Here is a 15,742-nt window from a genome sequence, read left to right on the forward strand (position 1 = left end):
TTTCCTAATATCTAACTTAAACTTTCCATGCTGCAACTTGAGACCCCTGCTCCTTGTTCTGTCATCTGCTACCTCTGAGAACAGCCTAGCTTCATCTTTTTTGGAACCACCCTTCACACAGTTGAAGGCTGCTAATAAATCCCACCTCAGTCTTCTCTTTTCCAGACTAAGCCAAATTCCCCCAGTCTCTCCTCATAAGTCATGTTCCACAGCCTTCTAACCATTGTCGTTGCCTTCCACTGGACTCTTTCCAACTTGTCTACATTTTTTCTGTAGTGGGGGACTCAAAATTGGACACAGTATTCCAGATGTGGCTGAATAAAGGGAAAGAATCACTTCTGCCGGCAACACTCCTAGTAACGCAGCCCAGTATGCCCTTAGCCTTTTTCATAAGAGTACGCTGCTTGCTCACATTCACCTTCTTGTCCACTATAACTGCCAGGTCTTTTCTACAGAGCTGCTGCCCAGCCAGCACTGGTGCATGGGATTGTTCCGTCCTGACTGCAGGACTCTGCACTTGTCCTTGTTGAACCTCATGAGATTTCTTTTGGTCCAGTCCTCCAAATTTTTGAGATCTCTGAATCCTAGCCCTACCCTGCAGCATATCTATCACTCCCCCAACTTGGCATCCTTCCTACCTACTAGTTTGTGACCCTTAGCTCTTATCTTGTGAGACACAGTAAGCAACTGTTGAAGCAACCAATTGAACTTTCTCTTTGCTATTTAGTATTTTGTAAGCCATTATCATGATTCATGTGCAGTGCTGCACCCAGCCCTGGGTAAACTTTACATACTGGGACTCGCTTTGCCAGAGATCATGATTTTTTTGTTGCAAAAGTCTATCTTGCCTGTGGCATCGATATCTTTAACTAATTCATTCTCAGTTGGTAACATTGCCCAGTTCTGTCTATATTACTTTTTTTTGCAATTGTAATTTTTTTTTATTTTCAGGCCTGCGGCAGGCGCGTCATTTGTCCACACCTGTGTCTGTTCATGCTCTCCCTCAAATCTGTCTTTTTGGAAGCTGAACTGGCCTAGGCTCTGCAGCCTTTCCCCATACGGGTGATACTCTCAAATATCTGTACGTTTTTATTCTGCTCTTCCAAAAACAGACTATGGGGAAGAGGCCTCATTTGTGCTGCATGACCACCACCCCAACCCCGGCAGACCCCTGCGGGCAGCAACAGTTCCGGGGAAGGACGCCGAGCTCCTCCTCTGCGGAAGCCGTCACCTGAAGGCCGCAGCAGCAGAGACAGGTCAGCGCCCGCCCCCGCAGCCAATGCGGGGACAGGGAGCAAGGCCCCACCCCGCGCTGGGCACCACGGGAAGTGTAGTTCCGCGGTGTAACCCCCGCACAGAGCATGCGCAGTCATTAGATGAGGCCCCGCCTCTTCCCCCTTGCCTCTTTTGCATTGGTCCGGCCGTGGCTCGCGTGACCCGCAGCGGCCAATTCTCGTGCTACAGGACAGACGCCGTCCCGCCGGCGGTCAGCACAAGATGGCGGGGCTTCGCAGGAAGTGGTCTGAGCTGTGCCGGCAGCTACAGGCGAAGTCCGCGACTACGGTCAAGGCCGGGCCCGGGGCTGGGCCGTGGTACCCGCCCGTGGTTGCGTCCCTCACGGCTAAGAGCAAGGCGGCGCAGCGGCGGCGCCAGGAGCTGTTCCATCAGCTGCTGGAGGAGGCGGGCTCCATCGAGAAGAAGCTGCAGCTGTACGAGCAGCGCCAGCGCCGCAAGTTCGTGGTGTACCCGCAGACCTTCGCGCTGCGCGCCGACCGCAGCTACCAGAGCTTCACCAAGACCGCCTTCGTGCCTGGCCTGCCGCCCGCCAGCCGGGCCCCCGTAGACCTCGACCTCGGTGCCCTGCGCAGCCTGGCCTGCGACGCGCTGCTGCAGGAGTACTTCTACCTGCGCCGCCCGTTCGCGTGGAGCCTCAACCCCCCCCAGCCCCTGCACGAGGCCTTCCTCACGCAGCTCCTCACCTCCCTCAGCGGGCAGCTGGTTGCACGCAACCCGCTGCTCGCGGCCTCCACCCTCGGTAGGGGCCAGCGGTACAGCTGCTAGGGGCACCCTATTTTCAGTATTGGTACAGAAGATGCCTGGAGGGGAGGGAGAGGACAAGGGGGAGGGGTGAATGGTTGGGGGGTGGTAGTGATGTGTCCTAGCTCTGCTCCTCATTCCTAAGCCACAGCCCCCCCAGCCCTAATACTGCCTCTTACTCCTGACCCACTGTACCCTACCTTGGTGGTGCCCTTCACTGCCACCCCCAGCCCTGCTGCTGTCCCTTACAGCCCCCTGCCCTGCTAGTGCCCTTTATTCTTGGCCCACAGCCCCCTGTCGTCTCCCAGTCCTGCCAGTGTCCATTACTCACAGCCCCGAGCCCTGCCAATGCCCCTTATTCCCAACCCACAGCCCCCTGGCTTCCTGGCCATGCCAGTGCCCCTCATTCCTGACCTAAAGCCCCCTGCCCCACCCCCCAGTCCTGCCAATGTCCTTCACTCCCAACCCACAGCCCCCTGCCCCCCTAACCCCTTGCTCACAGCCCCCAGCCCTGCTAGTGCCCCTCATTCCTGACCCAAAGCGCCTTGCTGCCCCCCAGCCCTACTGCCATGCAGGTGGCATGTGTGTGCCCATGCAAGTGCACTCATGCTCGCCTGTGAGCAGCTGCCAAGTTATGGCAGGGAGGGAAGCGGAGGTAGCGCTCAAACCTGGGCATTTGCTTGCTTTTTAAAAAACTGCCTGGACAGCGTGCAGGGGTCCGAAAAAGGATGCGTCTGGAAAAACCCGGATGTATGGTAACCCTAATGTCTGTGACAGCCCTACTGTGCTGCACTTGACCAGAGGCCCGGGGCATCATGCGGGAGGGTAACATGCTAGGTAATACGATGATCTGTAGCTTCCAATATGATAATTTCATATTTGCAGAAAAACTATTGTACACTGAAAAGTTGTGTGCAAGTAAGCTGTCGTCTTATTTGCTCTGTATTGCTGCCTTGCGGGGCCTAAGGTTGGATAGGGCAAGGCTGCACCTGCCATGGCAGAGTCCTGGGGGCAATTGTGACACCTGCTCCTAGTCAGCACCCAGAGCTTGTGCCTTTTTCACTGTCTGCACGTGCGTGCCCCCCCGCCCCCAATTATGCTACTCTAAGTATTTTATCACCAAGTGCGGTAAGGCCCATGTGGGGCAGGTTAAAACCAAGGTGTGCCTCTTTTCAGACTTTCAGCCACAGGTGAACTTCTATTGGATGCGAGGAGAGGAGGTTGTTCGTCATGGACACCGAAGCGGAAGAGTTGATCCAGTGCGATTTCAGATAGATGACAAGCCACTTCTTCAGATTCGTGTGCCAAAGCAGCTTCCAAAGGCATGCTTCTATTTTTTGTTATTTGAAACGCCTTTTGTTCTAGTACTGGGCATGGCCCCATCCTAGGTTGTACTGAGCAGTATAGAAAGACACAGGAGAAAAAGACCCAAGCTCAAGAGTGCTTCCATCTTAAAAATTCAAGAAACATAGCATTAATATAAATAAGTAACCTTAATGTTATTTCTGACTTAACCAAAATGTTTCTCATGGAACAGTTTGCTGGGGAAACTTTACCTTTCTATATGAAGGCATCATTAACATGTGTAACTTATTTGTTAATGAACTTGGTTAATGTATGTTATGTTACTATATTGGCATTACAGTATGTCAGGGGGCTTCCAAGCATAGAGGAGGACATTGGACCTGGACCAGGCTGACTTCATGGGTACCTACATCTCCCTTCCTACCCCTCCCTGAGAGGATTATCTGCATCAATGAAGTTGGATGCCTAGCTTTTTTTATACAGCAAATGAGAATACCTAAGTGCTCTTCAAGGATCTGCCAGATAGCATAGCGGCTCAACAGAGTGCCTAGCACTGATCTGTAGGAAATGGTAGGGCTAGGGATGGGTCGTCTTTGAGAACAAACTCCTCTTCAGTGTGTGAAAGGAGCTTACATCATGGTGGTATCCAGTTTGCTCAGAGGGATGGCATCAGCTTGATGCAGGATGCCTAACTGATAATAACATTAACTTCAATGTAAAGTCTGACTTTCCATGCTTACTCCATGCCAGCTGTGAGGATGGTAGTGCCTACCATTCTCCTAATAGCAAAGGGGTTAGCAATTAACTGAGGTCTAAGTTGAGGTTCTGCTTCTTTCCTATAAGCTAGGAAGGCATAAGCCAGCTTGGTATGGGTACCCTATTAACTTGTCCATTGTACCTTGTCTGCGGGGTGGCAAAGAAGGTAACGTTCATGGGATCAAAAGGTGAGCGCACAAAAAAGCAGTCAATAGACTATTGATTGGGGAGACTTATATTTCCCCCTGCCTTCTCCCCTGGCAAAGTTTTATATTTCTCTGTCAGACCAGGAATCAGACTGTTATTGCTGGGTTGCAGAATCATTGTCTTACTTGCTCTCTAGAAAAGTGGTTACAGGGGCTGGAACCCAGGTTTCCCCCTTTCCCAGGGAATAATCTAGATCCCCTTTTCTACTTCCTGGGCACGTGCTCTGTTCATACCCGTGGAATAGGAGTTGGGATAGGTGAGTGGCGCTGACATCTTGTGTGAGATGCATATGTGCTGTTAGTGTCAGTCTCTGGATGTGCTGTCATGATATAAGAATGAGTTCTGTTGGAACTCTGAGGAGACAAGGCAAAAACAAGGGATGCAATATGAATGAGCAAAAGATGGAGCCTATTGGTAGAGGCCTGACAGAATACATGAGTTAATTGAATCATGAGAAACAAACAAAAAAAAGTGCTTTGTCAAGGTGTAGATATTGTTTGGGTTAAGTAAAAAGTTTGGCTCAAGCCTAACTTGAAGTTATATGTTGGGGAGTTGAGAAGCTGCAGCTCTTACCAGCTAAACCAGGGGTGTCAAACATGCGTCCGACAAGCCAGGTTATCAGATTCAGAGTCTTGATGGGGGACCTTCCCCTAGTGGCAGCTAAGTCCCTGGGCAAGACCTGTGGTGCTGGAACCCCAGGAGCACCATGTCTTATTCCTGTGGTGGCAGCCAGGGGACTGTGATACCATGTCTCTTCCTGCAGTACTACTGCTCTTGCCCAGGCACTTGACAACCAAGCATGTGAGAGCCTCAGAGTTGGAGCCCCAGTAGACCATAGCAAAAGCTAGGTATCGCAGGTGCTTTGTGGTCATTTCAGGAAGAAAGTTCATGGTCAGTCTTGTTCCAGTGGTGTTTTTGGGACTGCAGAACTGTAGTTTTTGCTGGGGCACTTGGCTGCTGTGGGAAGAAGCTGCTGTGCTGCTGGAGCTCCAGTGCCCCCCAGCTTGGCTGCCAAGCACCCAGGTAAGAGCAGTGGCATTGGAGCCCCAGCAGCACTATGGGCAGAAGCCCAGGACTGGCTTGTTCTCATGGCAACACCCAAATGTCCAAGATGCCAGGCCTGTTCCCACCAGATTCCAGACTGGCTGGAGCAGGTGCCATGTGCTGGATATGGCATGGGGGTGGGGGCACAGGTATGATCTGGCCTGTGGGCCAGCCCTGCACTAAGGGCAAGATGAGTTGGACACACCTGAGCTAGACAGTGGAGCTTCATAAATCCTATAAAATGAATATTTTTGAACTGTTAGCCTTAATCTTTCCTATGAAGAATTTTTCTTCTAAAGTTTTGAGGTGAGTTTAGTCAGCTTATGGATAAGTAATGCGTGAAGGGAAGTCTAGCAAAATATGACTTGAATGTCTAAGAATTACTTTAAATAGTGGCGCTCACAGTACTTTTAAGTCTGTAAGGCTAATGTTCTGTATAGTGGTTTTGCACCATCTTTCAGAAAACATCTGAAGAGCTTTTAACACTAACTTTGCTTGACCTGCACTTACGGCTTCTGTGAAACATGCAAATTATTTGATAGAACAAGGTTTTCAAAATAGTATTACTTAATAAAGTTTTTACCTGTCCTCCTCCCCCTTTCTTCCCTTCTCTCCCCCCTCTCTTGAAAAAAGATAGATGAATGACTAGTTAGTTGGTAGAGGCATGAGGCATGCACTCATCATCCATCATAACCTTGGGGGGCTGGGGATAAAGAGAAACTATTTTAGGTTCTTAAGAGTATGTCTAGGTGGTACAATGTTAACAATATGCTGAAGTATATCCAAGCTTGCTCTGCAATTTGCCGAAGAGATAAAATTTGCTGAAGAGAGAAAACCAAGGATTTAAAAAATAACTACTGGTTTTGGTTGGTTTGTTGGTTGTTTAGCTCCTCTATGCTTCCCCTCATAAGTGTCCAACACTTGACCCACTTCAGGTCAGGGAGGAAGTCAGCATTATCAAGATGGGATGTCCAGTGTGAGATCTCTTGAAGAGAACAAAGTTACTAATCACTTTTGAAACCTGTGATTCTTATATCTTATGTTTTGAGTTGTATTATGATGAGGCTAGAAGTCAAATGCAAAATAACTGTCAAGTGGTTTTGTTCTGCCTTGTTCCTCACTTACATATTTGGGAATGCTAACTTTTATTTGATTGGAAGTGAAATCCATTTCCAGAGCTTAATGCTGCTTAGCACTACAGTTATTCAGAGAACAGCAGTTGAATCGCTCTTGCTTTACGTAACAGTAGTATTTCCCAGAAAAGGCTGAGACTTGTGGATGTTGGTTCCCCAGCATTTTCCAGTTGTGATCCTAATTGCAGTCATACATGTGATCCTGTCAATAATTGCTGCTGTTTGTGTGCCCAGAATTAACCGGAGGTGGGGACTTCACTTCACCTCAGATATGTAAATGTCTGTGCTCTTAATTATTCCACACTTTAGTGAGAACCAAACGGGGGCAGTTTAGGCCAGTTTCATTTAAGGATAAGCTCTTCCAGTTTAGCAATTGCAATGCAGTAATTGAGGGTGCAGGAATGGTTACAGTGTCTGAGCTGGTTCATGGTAAAGTCTTTCTCTAACTAAAGAGACTTACTAGAACAGCTTCTTTGCTAACAAGTAAGCGTGGCAGACTTGACCATGTCAGCTGCTCTATAATAACCACCTGCTCCCTTTCTCTCCTTGAGGGCAGCTAAAGCAAGAGTAAACTCCGCTTACTCATGAATGAAATGGGGCTAAGATACTCTTGTTTAGCTTTCACATAGTGCAGGGTAACTGGGCCCCAGAATAGTGAGATAAGAACTGTCCGGATAGTGTCGGCCCCATTCGTTATTAAAGGCATGTTGGGTAACTATTGGATCAAAGGGAATTAGGGTGTCTGTGGAGTTTCCCTCTTCCCCAAGTTGAAGAGCTGCTGCTCTAGGACAAATGAGCCATTTTGTCCCATTTTTTCTCCCTGTCTTTGAAACAGGGCAAAAATTTTGTTCCCCAGTACAAAATAAAATTATAAATTCAGCAAAAGGGGTGGATGAGCATGTGTGTTTTTTAAGCAAAAAATGATGTTGTGTACAGTTTTCTGAGAGAATTAATTATGCTGTTAATAATTATTTTTCTTTATTTTTTTTTTTATCAAGTTTGTACCGTTGGATGATTTAGTTGCTGAAGAAATTCCTGTTATTAATCACACACCAGACAAGCTTCCAATGTTCAAAAGACAATATGAAAACAAGGTATTTATAGGTAAGTTTGGTTTTTTCCTCACTGTGTAAATATGGTGAAGAATTTGATTGACTGATATTTTTTTTTTTCTATAAATGTGTGTCTGATTTCACTTAATTATTTCATTGGAAGGAAATGACCTGTTGTGAGAACCAGTGCCAACTGTAAATCTGATATCAATTGTCACTGTTACTATACTGTGAATGCTGGGCGTGCTTTAAGGAAAAAAAAGGCAAGGCTTCTTGTATCACACTCTTAACAGGTGTGATGGGTTACTAGGTCATTGTGAGTCTTATGACTCTTTCTCCCCCCCCCCCAATATTTTGTTATGGGAGGATTTAGGCAGCTTTTGTTTTAAAGAAACTATAGCTAGTCCCTAATAAAACAAATGCCTGCAGAATTGGGTTAGAGCCTAGCTTTAACCTTTTACCATGTCAAAAGCCTACTTGCTATCAGAAGATAAATTGCATGTCAGTGTTATAAGGCCACAGGAGGCATTTCTAAAGGACAGCTAGTCAGTAGAGAACAGCATAACCGTATACACACAGAGATACCCAGTTCTATTTATTAAGACCTAAAGGTGACCTTAATACACTAGAACAGGGTTGCTGAACCCCTGGCCTGAGTACAGTTATGGGATTTATTTTATTTTTTTCTTGAGGAAACAGAAGGTAGAGGAAGTTAGAGTTCTGGAGTAACTTGTGATCTATGATGTACAGAACATAGAAAAATATTTTTTTCCCTTGAATCTTTGTGTATAACGTTTTTAAGTATTTCTCATTCCTTTTGTGGCCTCAGGATCAAAGGTAGCAGATCCCTGCAGATATGGACACACACAATTTCATTTGATTCCTGAGCGATTGAAAAGGAAGAAACTAATACAAAAAAATCTTGCTCATCACATTGAAGTTGTTTACCGAGCTAATGGTATTGCAAGTCTCTTTGCTTGGACAGCAGCACAAGCTATGTATCAAGGTGAGACGAGATATATAATTTGATTGTCCTAGGTTGTGTAACTTGTTTTCACTTTCCTCTTTCGCTTTCTTTTTCTATATAACATGCTTTAATTTTCATAATGATTTACCCCAGTTCTCCCTCTAGAAGTCTTAAGCACCCATGACCTGGGGGCTTTATTTCTAAACAAGATATTATTAATACAGGCTTTTGAAACTGACCAGAGAAGAGCAGCACTATCTTGTCCAGTAGCACCAAACACTTATGAATACAAAGTGGATGGCTTCTTTCATTTTAATAAAAGGACATCAGCCTGAATGGCTCTGGCCTTAAATGTAAATGAGATGCTCTTGATTATGGACAATACTTAAGTGAAAGTGGATCATAATTTCCTTTTTGCTGCTAGGAAACCTGATGCTATTATGCCAGTTAATGAAATTGTGGTTACTTAGCAAACATCTGGATTTCTAGCCCTTACTGATCCCTGCTATTTGCAAACTTTCTTTTGTGAATGTGAAATTAATGAAATGACTAGTCACCTTGTTTACTGCCTACATAATTGTGCCCAAAACTTATGACATGGCACTTGAGTAATCTGAACTTGCATATTATGTTAGTTGGTATGTTGGTTCTGAGATGCTTCTCATAAACCTAACCTTCTAAAGGGTCTGTGCTGAAGACTGGCCTGCTTGTCAAATAATTGACATTGAAGTCAGTATAATGGGCAGAATATCGGTTTATGAAAGTCTAAGATGTTCCTATCTTGATGTATTTGCTAGTCAGTTTGAGATATCCACTGCTTAATTCTGAAATTCAGAAACATTTTTAAAAAAAGAACAATCCCCAGTTTTTGGATTTGTTAGGACAATTCTGCATGGAAGTATTCTTCCTTTTCTTCCTTAAACTTGTCTGAAATAAAGTGGGGGGAGGTGGAAATCCCCACGTCATTATTTTGAGAGAGAGCATAGCTTTTAAAGCAAAGAGAATACCCATGATGTATAGATTATGGCAGAGAGCATCATGGGTCATGATTCTTATAGTGGCTTCTAGGTTTTATTTTATAAGCAAATATTTGTAGCTAGATACCTTTACAGTACTGTTTCGCACAGCCCTACTGTTTCGTTTCAACTTCCATTTGGCTGTTTTGATGGGGCAGTGTTTTGTTTTGTGTAATTGAAACTCTTTCATCATTTTGATACTGTTTCAACATTTACCTACAGGCTATAATGGGGAAGCATGAAACTGCCTATAGCGTTGTCATTTCTTGCTTGGTTCAGATGACACTTGTGGGAACGGTAGCCCCTTCTGAGGCCATGAACTCTGCCAAGTTTCAAGGAGATAGGTGCAGAGGGTGTTCTGGGAAGCTGCACCTCAAACTGTTCAGAGCAAAACTTGTGTCACTTGTATGTGGGAAGGCACAGAGAAAGCTCAGTTCAAACAATGCTCCCTTTTTATGCTGTTTTTCCACCCGTCCCCCAGAGCACTGAGACTGGAAGGGACCTCAGAGAAGAGTCACAGTCACTGGCCAGCCACACATCACTATCAGAGCAGTCCTTACCCCTCCTTCCCCTTACTTTCTCTTTGGCTGCAGGCAAGCCCAGCTTCAGCTTCAAAACTCAAAACCTATGAAATGTTTCACCTGCCCTCATTTCATTTTGAGGCTTTCAGAGCTTTTTGTTTAATTTAAATTTTGCTCTTTTGAGCTCAAAACAAGTTGAAACGAAACAGCCAGTGAAATTTTGCACGACCCTACTTTACAGTACTGATCAGTTTTAATCCAGCAACCTACATCCAGTTGCAGTTGCTGAAATCAAGAGGAAGAACAGGTTTTGTATAGTCCCATATATGTTAACTGGTCTAGCACTGCTATATTGCAAAAATCTGCCTGTGCTAGCTAAGGATGATCTCGTCTACAGGTGGCTTCTCCTGGCCTAGCTTCTGTCCAGTTCTGTGTGGCCAGTGTAGTTCATTCCGCATCGGAGGGCCTGACCACTTGGGCTGCGCGAAACAGTACCGTTTTGTTTCAACTTCTGTTTTGCTGTTTCGAAGGGACAGTGTTTTGTTTCATCATTTCATTTTGCTTCTAAGTACTGTTCCGTTTTGTTTCAGCATTTCGCCCATATGCTATAATGGGGAATCGTGAAAATGCCACTGGCTCTCCCTCCACTGGGCTGAGCTCTGGGTGGAGCGGCTCAGAGTGCAGCCCTGACTCTCCCCTGCCTGCCACCACCAGGCTGCTTCGAAATTTAAAATGTCTCAAAACTTTCACATCGTTTCAAGTACCCTCATTTAGTTTCGAAGCTGTTTCGAAGCCTTTTGTTTAGTTTCGATTCTGCTGTTTCAAGCTAAAATGTGTCAAAACAGTTTTTTAAAATTTAAACACGTTGAAATTTCAAACAGCCCTACTGACCACCTTTATTACTGCCATGGATAAAGCAGCAGCTATTCCTGTAATATAAACAAAGCATCAGGAAAGTAAATTTCTGATAGAAATAGAAATTTCACATTATTTTCAAACCTTTTTTTTTTTTTTTGCCTTCTTTGTGTCAGAAGAACCAAAGGAAACCTATACTTGAGTTGCTTGCCAAAAATAAGGTCTTGTGATGGGTAGCTGGAACTGACTGTTTCTTTTCATGTTCGCTTCATTCTGCAAGAAAATGTTGCATTGTTCAAGTATGCTATCTTTTGAGATGCTGTTCCTGCTACAGTATCTACTGATGGTCAAACTACATATGCTATATCTTAGTTAAAGCAGCAGCAGCTGTTGAATTTGAGGTACTTGGCTTGTCTGCTGTAATCTCATTGCTGTTTTAATGATCTATGTTTTTAGGGGGGAGAGATGTTATACCATACAAAGACCTGTTATAAAGAAACTCTAGCATTTGTAAAATTAATGTTTTGAAAATAAATGCCCATTCTCTTAAACGGTCCAGCTTCCTTTTGGACTATACTATGGTAATATACTTGAATCTTAAGCTGTTTGTATAACTAGAGTCAAAATGAAGTAAAATATCATCTTGATTTAGATTCTTGGAGTAGGTATCAGACCGCTTCAAGGAAAAAGTCTTTGGAGGAAAAACAATATTTTTGAGTTGGTTTGTAGGCCCTTCATATTTCATTTTCCATTCTTTACTGGAAATCCATGACAGCCATATTTGCAAAGGGCTGAGCCCAGTCTTTTCAGAGCCAGTGTTCTTCTCCAGGATAAAGAGATGGGTCAGAGCTGAGTTTTAATAGCTGGCATCATTCTAAAAATGAGGGTAACATCATGGAGCCAAGTTGGCTTTAGGAAAAGCGGTCTCTTTTTTTCCTTTGGCTTTACAGTATTTGCCTGGCTACGGTCTACTAGATATTGAAGCTGAGTTAACTCACTCACTTTGTAACAAAGAGAAAGGCCTTAAGTTTTAATCTGTAGTGCTTTCTAAGTAACAAAACTGAAGAAAAACATTACTTAATGTACAATGGATTAGAATGGCAAACAGAATAGCATAAACATAGTACAAACTATCTGGCTTTCTAAAACACGGGGTGTAGCAAAGCTCTTGCAAGCAAGGCAGAATCTTTTCACAGCATCTGATATTTTGAGCCTATCAGAATAAGCTACTAGAACCCAATCCTATGAGCTTGTGCTATATGTACAATGAAACATGAGAGGAGTTGATATGTGAATTAAACTAGGCCCTCTTAAATTTTAATACAGAGCTGCTTGTTATTGATAATGCTTGGCCTTTCTAACATGTCTTGTACTAAATTCTAAGTATATAGATGAAGGAAACATGCCAGTATACTTCTAATGGATTAAAAAGTTTACTTCCCAAGGTGCATAGATTGCAACAACTGACCCTTTATCACCACTAGTACATTTTTTATCTGCACTCAGTTGATTTAAAAAATTGTTAATTGAGAGATCCTGTGAGGACCTAAGCTAGCTATCTCATTCACGAATCTTGAATTCTTAATTGCATTATTGAAGTCTTTGTAAGAGTTCCCTCAGATTTCAACCTTAAAGACAAGCCAAGGTTCAAGTGAACTTTAGGGGCACTTTTGTATATACATGTGCTGCAGTACCAGGTGCTTCTGAAAAGTGCCCGGCACTGCAACTCATGCAGTTGTATAAGCGGTGAAATACATGTCTGCATACAAAAAATAGTGGTGGTCTGATTTTTAAACTAAAACGCACTGAAGATGCATTAGTTCAAAAACACACTGCTGCTATTTTCTCTGCTGATGTGCATTTTGCCACTTATATAACTGCAAGCAACACAGCGTAGTGCGTGTTGGCTCACATCCAGAGCAGGTTTGATTAATCAACTCTGTTCTGACATGCTGGAGATCCAGTGCGTCACAACATGAAAAAGTATGCGTGTAAATGCCCTAATTTTCATATAAATAGCACAAGGTTCATTGATGGCATTAGCTAGTTGCCATTTTCTAGTGCCAGAAGCTAATAACGTGGAAGTAATAGCACCCTGTCCCAGGTCACAGTGATGAACATACTTAATTATACATCTTTGTAAAGCAACATGTTGATGCTGTATCAAATTGTGCATATGTAATGTCATCTACTTCTCTCAAATGCCCCTAAAACTCTTAATATCTGTGTAAACAACTCTTAAAAGATTTCAGTAATACTCATTGATATTTGAATTCAGCCTTACTGGGCATCTATACATGTGATGGAGTTCTTCTCCAACATGTACCAATTAGCATGAGTTGGAGAAGACTTGATTAATTGAGTCTGCTCCAAGTTTGCTGGAGTATGTTTAAATAGCATGCTTCAGCAGCCTCTGTCGCATGTTTTCAGTGTCTCTGCATTTCAAAATGGTGCGGGGTGTTAACTAAAGCTTCTCATTTTGAAGCATAGGAAGCTGAATACACATGTCACTGTGAGTACTTTAATTAGGGCAGCTGTTAGCTGCCCTAATTTAAAGCGCTCCCTTTCCCTCCACCCTGAAGCACATGTATATGTGCAGTTGGCATCTATATTAGTGCTAGTAATATGATTTTATACTGTGAGGCTTTAACTAGCTGCCTTTAAATTTTATTTCTAGATGTAAGCACTGTTGAAGGAAATGTAGGTGTCTGTGTTGTACACTGCATATGTTAGTGTACTTGCATAACAGCATAAAAATTAATGCTAAACAATCTCATATAGACTACAAGGTAGTATATCAAAGCCCGTAGATGATGCTTAATGTCATCTGGTAAATCATTGTCCATAAAAACCTTGCCTCATAAATAGGTCTATTAAATTCCATTGCTTCATAAATGGAAGAGGCTGTCAAAATTTTGATTTGATTTTACTTTTTTTCCTAGTAAAACATACAGAAATTCATGCATTAGTTATCTAACTTTTAAACATGCAGTTTTGTACAAGAGAGAAATTTGGTAGGTTTATTAACAGTCCATGCATGTGTGGTGATTTATGTTCCCTTTTAATGTGAACTGTGCACATAAATGTGAAAATTCTGCATCCCTGTCTTTAAAAGAGGTCTCTTAAAAATTTACGCAACTTTATACTTTTGTGTTATATGGTCACTTTCCAAGCAGTTGTATCATTACACATAGTAGTCTTAAGATTTTTTTTGTTCCTCCTTTTAAAAAAAAGTGTGTAGCTGTTTCTATAAGTAAAACCTGGTTTTGACTTGTATATGCTTATTGGAATGCTTTTTATTTCTTGTATAACTAAGTTGTACTTTCATTTTGCAGGCTTCTGGAGTGAGGCTGATGTAACCCATCCCTTTGTATCACAGGCTGTGGTCACTGATGGACAGTATTTTGCTTTCTTTTGTTACCAGCTGAATACTTTAGCGCTTACAGTTGAAGCTGATAAAAATAACCCTCGGAAGAATATCTGTTGGGGAACAGATAGTAAGCCATTATATGAAGCAGTGGAAGAAAATAATATAAAAGGCTTTAATGATGAAGTTTTGCTTCAGTTAATTCAGTTTCTGCTAAATAGACCTGAGGATGTGCAAACTGATAGACCACTTGCCTCAGCCTAGGATTGATCTAAAATTGAATGGAAACACCTTTGCTGGAGGAGAAAGAACTTTCCAGAGTTATTTCTACAAACTTATGTACCTATTATATTGTATTAAAGAAAAAAGTGTTATGAAATCCTTGTCAGTCTTATTCCCTCATAAGTTAAATATATGGTACTACATGTTGGAGATAAATAATTAGAATAATTTTACTGCTTTATGGTATTCTTACAAATACAGTATACATTACTTTAATATCAACAAAACTCATTTACTTTTTTTTTTTTTTTTTTTTATTCTTTTTGTCGAGGTTTTTCCATAACAGCTCAGCACTGAATAGTTTCATTTGGACTGCAAACACTTGGGGATGAGCTGTCTTTATAATGCAGTAACTTTAGTAGTTGTGGAAATAGGTGGCATTTTGATATAATATTTTCTGATTTTGGTACAAAAGAAATTGAGAATATCCAGTGTTCGATATGATAAAATCAGTGGAGAACAGAGAGACAGAAGCAGCATATACAGGTTAAGTTTGTTTGTTGGGTGGTTTTTTTTAATGTGTCAAGTGTGTGGAGAACCTTTAAGTTGTATAATCCTGTATCTCTTTACTGCTGAATACTTCCTTTAACTTGGTTCTGTTCAGCAGGTGTGTTACAGTTGAATCTTTAACCAACTTTACATGAGTTTCAAATCATTATTTCACCCTCAGACTTTAATTTTTTTTTTTATGTATAGTAAGCATCTTATACTGCCATGTAGTATGAGCAGGCAGCCTAGTCTAAATGGTTGACTGCTCCTTGCTGCATCCCTTCTCTGTTAATCTGGGACTTCATTTTTTCCTGACTTTGCATGCTTAAAGCTATTAACCTAATAGCAAGTACCCACTGATTTTAGACTAAATGAAAAGTATAATGTATTCAATATGTTGTGATTCAATTTTAAGAGGAAAATGTAAGAGGGGGTTTAAATCGCCTGTGGATAACAGAGCAGGTCCTTACTTGTCTAGCATGAGAGAGAGAGCGAGAGCACACGCACACACTTTGGCCCAGATTACACATTTACACATTCACTGTGTGGAACTACTTGAATGCATCTAGCCAAAGAGGTTTTCAGAATTGCTGCTGCTTGTATGAATGAGAAGCTAAGTCCAATATTCCCTTTGCCTTAGTAAAGGCTATTTGGACATCAAGTTTTGGCATTGATTTCAGTGGGACTCTGATTTAATACCAATGTGTTGAG

General features: G+C 42.7%; 1 protein-coding gene and 1 long non-coding RNA gene across 2 annotated transcripts in view; one reads left to right on the forward strand and one right to left on the reverse strand.

The window, feature by feature from the left end:
- The first annotated feature begins 1,480 nt into the window (after nt 1-1,480).
- MRPS30 (mitochondrial ribosomal protein S30) lies at nt 1,481-14,712 on the forward strand. Its single transcript, XM_019532032.1, has 5 exons — nt 1,481-2,035; nt 3,214-3,359; nt 7,481-7,586; nt 8,364-8,540; nt 14,229-14,712. The coding sequence occupies exons 1-5, from the start codon at nt 1,498-1,500 to the stop codon at nt 14,522-14,524; spliced, it is 1,263 nt and encodes a 420-aa protein (XP_019387577.1). The 5' UTR covers nt 1,481-1,497; the 3' UTR covers nt 14,525-14,712.
- The window catches only part of LOC109307886, a 22,629-nt gene continuing 12,490 nt past the window's right edge, over nt 5,604-15,742 (reverse strand). Inside the window, exons 2-3 of the long non-coding RNA XR_002100390.1 lie at nt 12,832-12,837; nt 5,604-6,578 (exon numbers count right to left, since the gene is read on the reverse strand). This is a non-coding gene — a long non-coding RNA (uncharacterized LOC109307886). The remainder of the gene's footprint in view (nt 6,579-12,831; nt 12,838-15,742) is intronic.

The sequence above is a fragment of the Crocodylus porosus genome, unplaced genomic scaffold (genome assembly GCF_001723895.1).
Source record: "Crocodylus porosus isolate Cpor-Errol unplaced genomic scaffold, CroPor_comp1, whole genome shotgun sequence".
In the NCBI taxonomy this organism is placed as follows: domain Eukaryota; kingdom Metazoa; phylum Chordata; order Crocodylia; family Crocodylidae; genus Crocodylus; species Crocodylus porosus.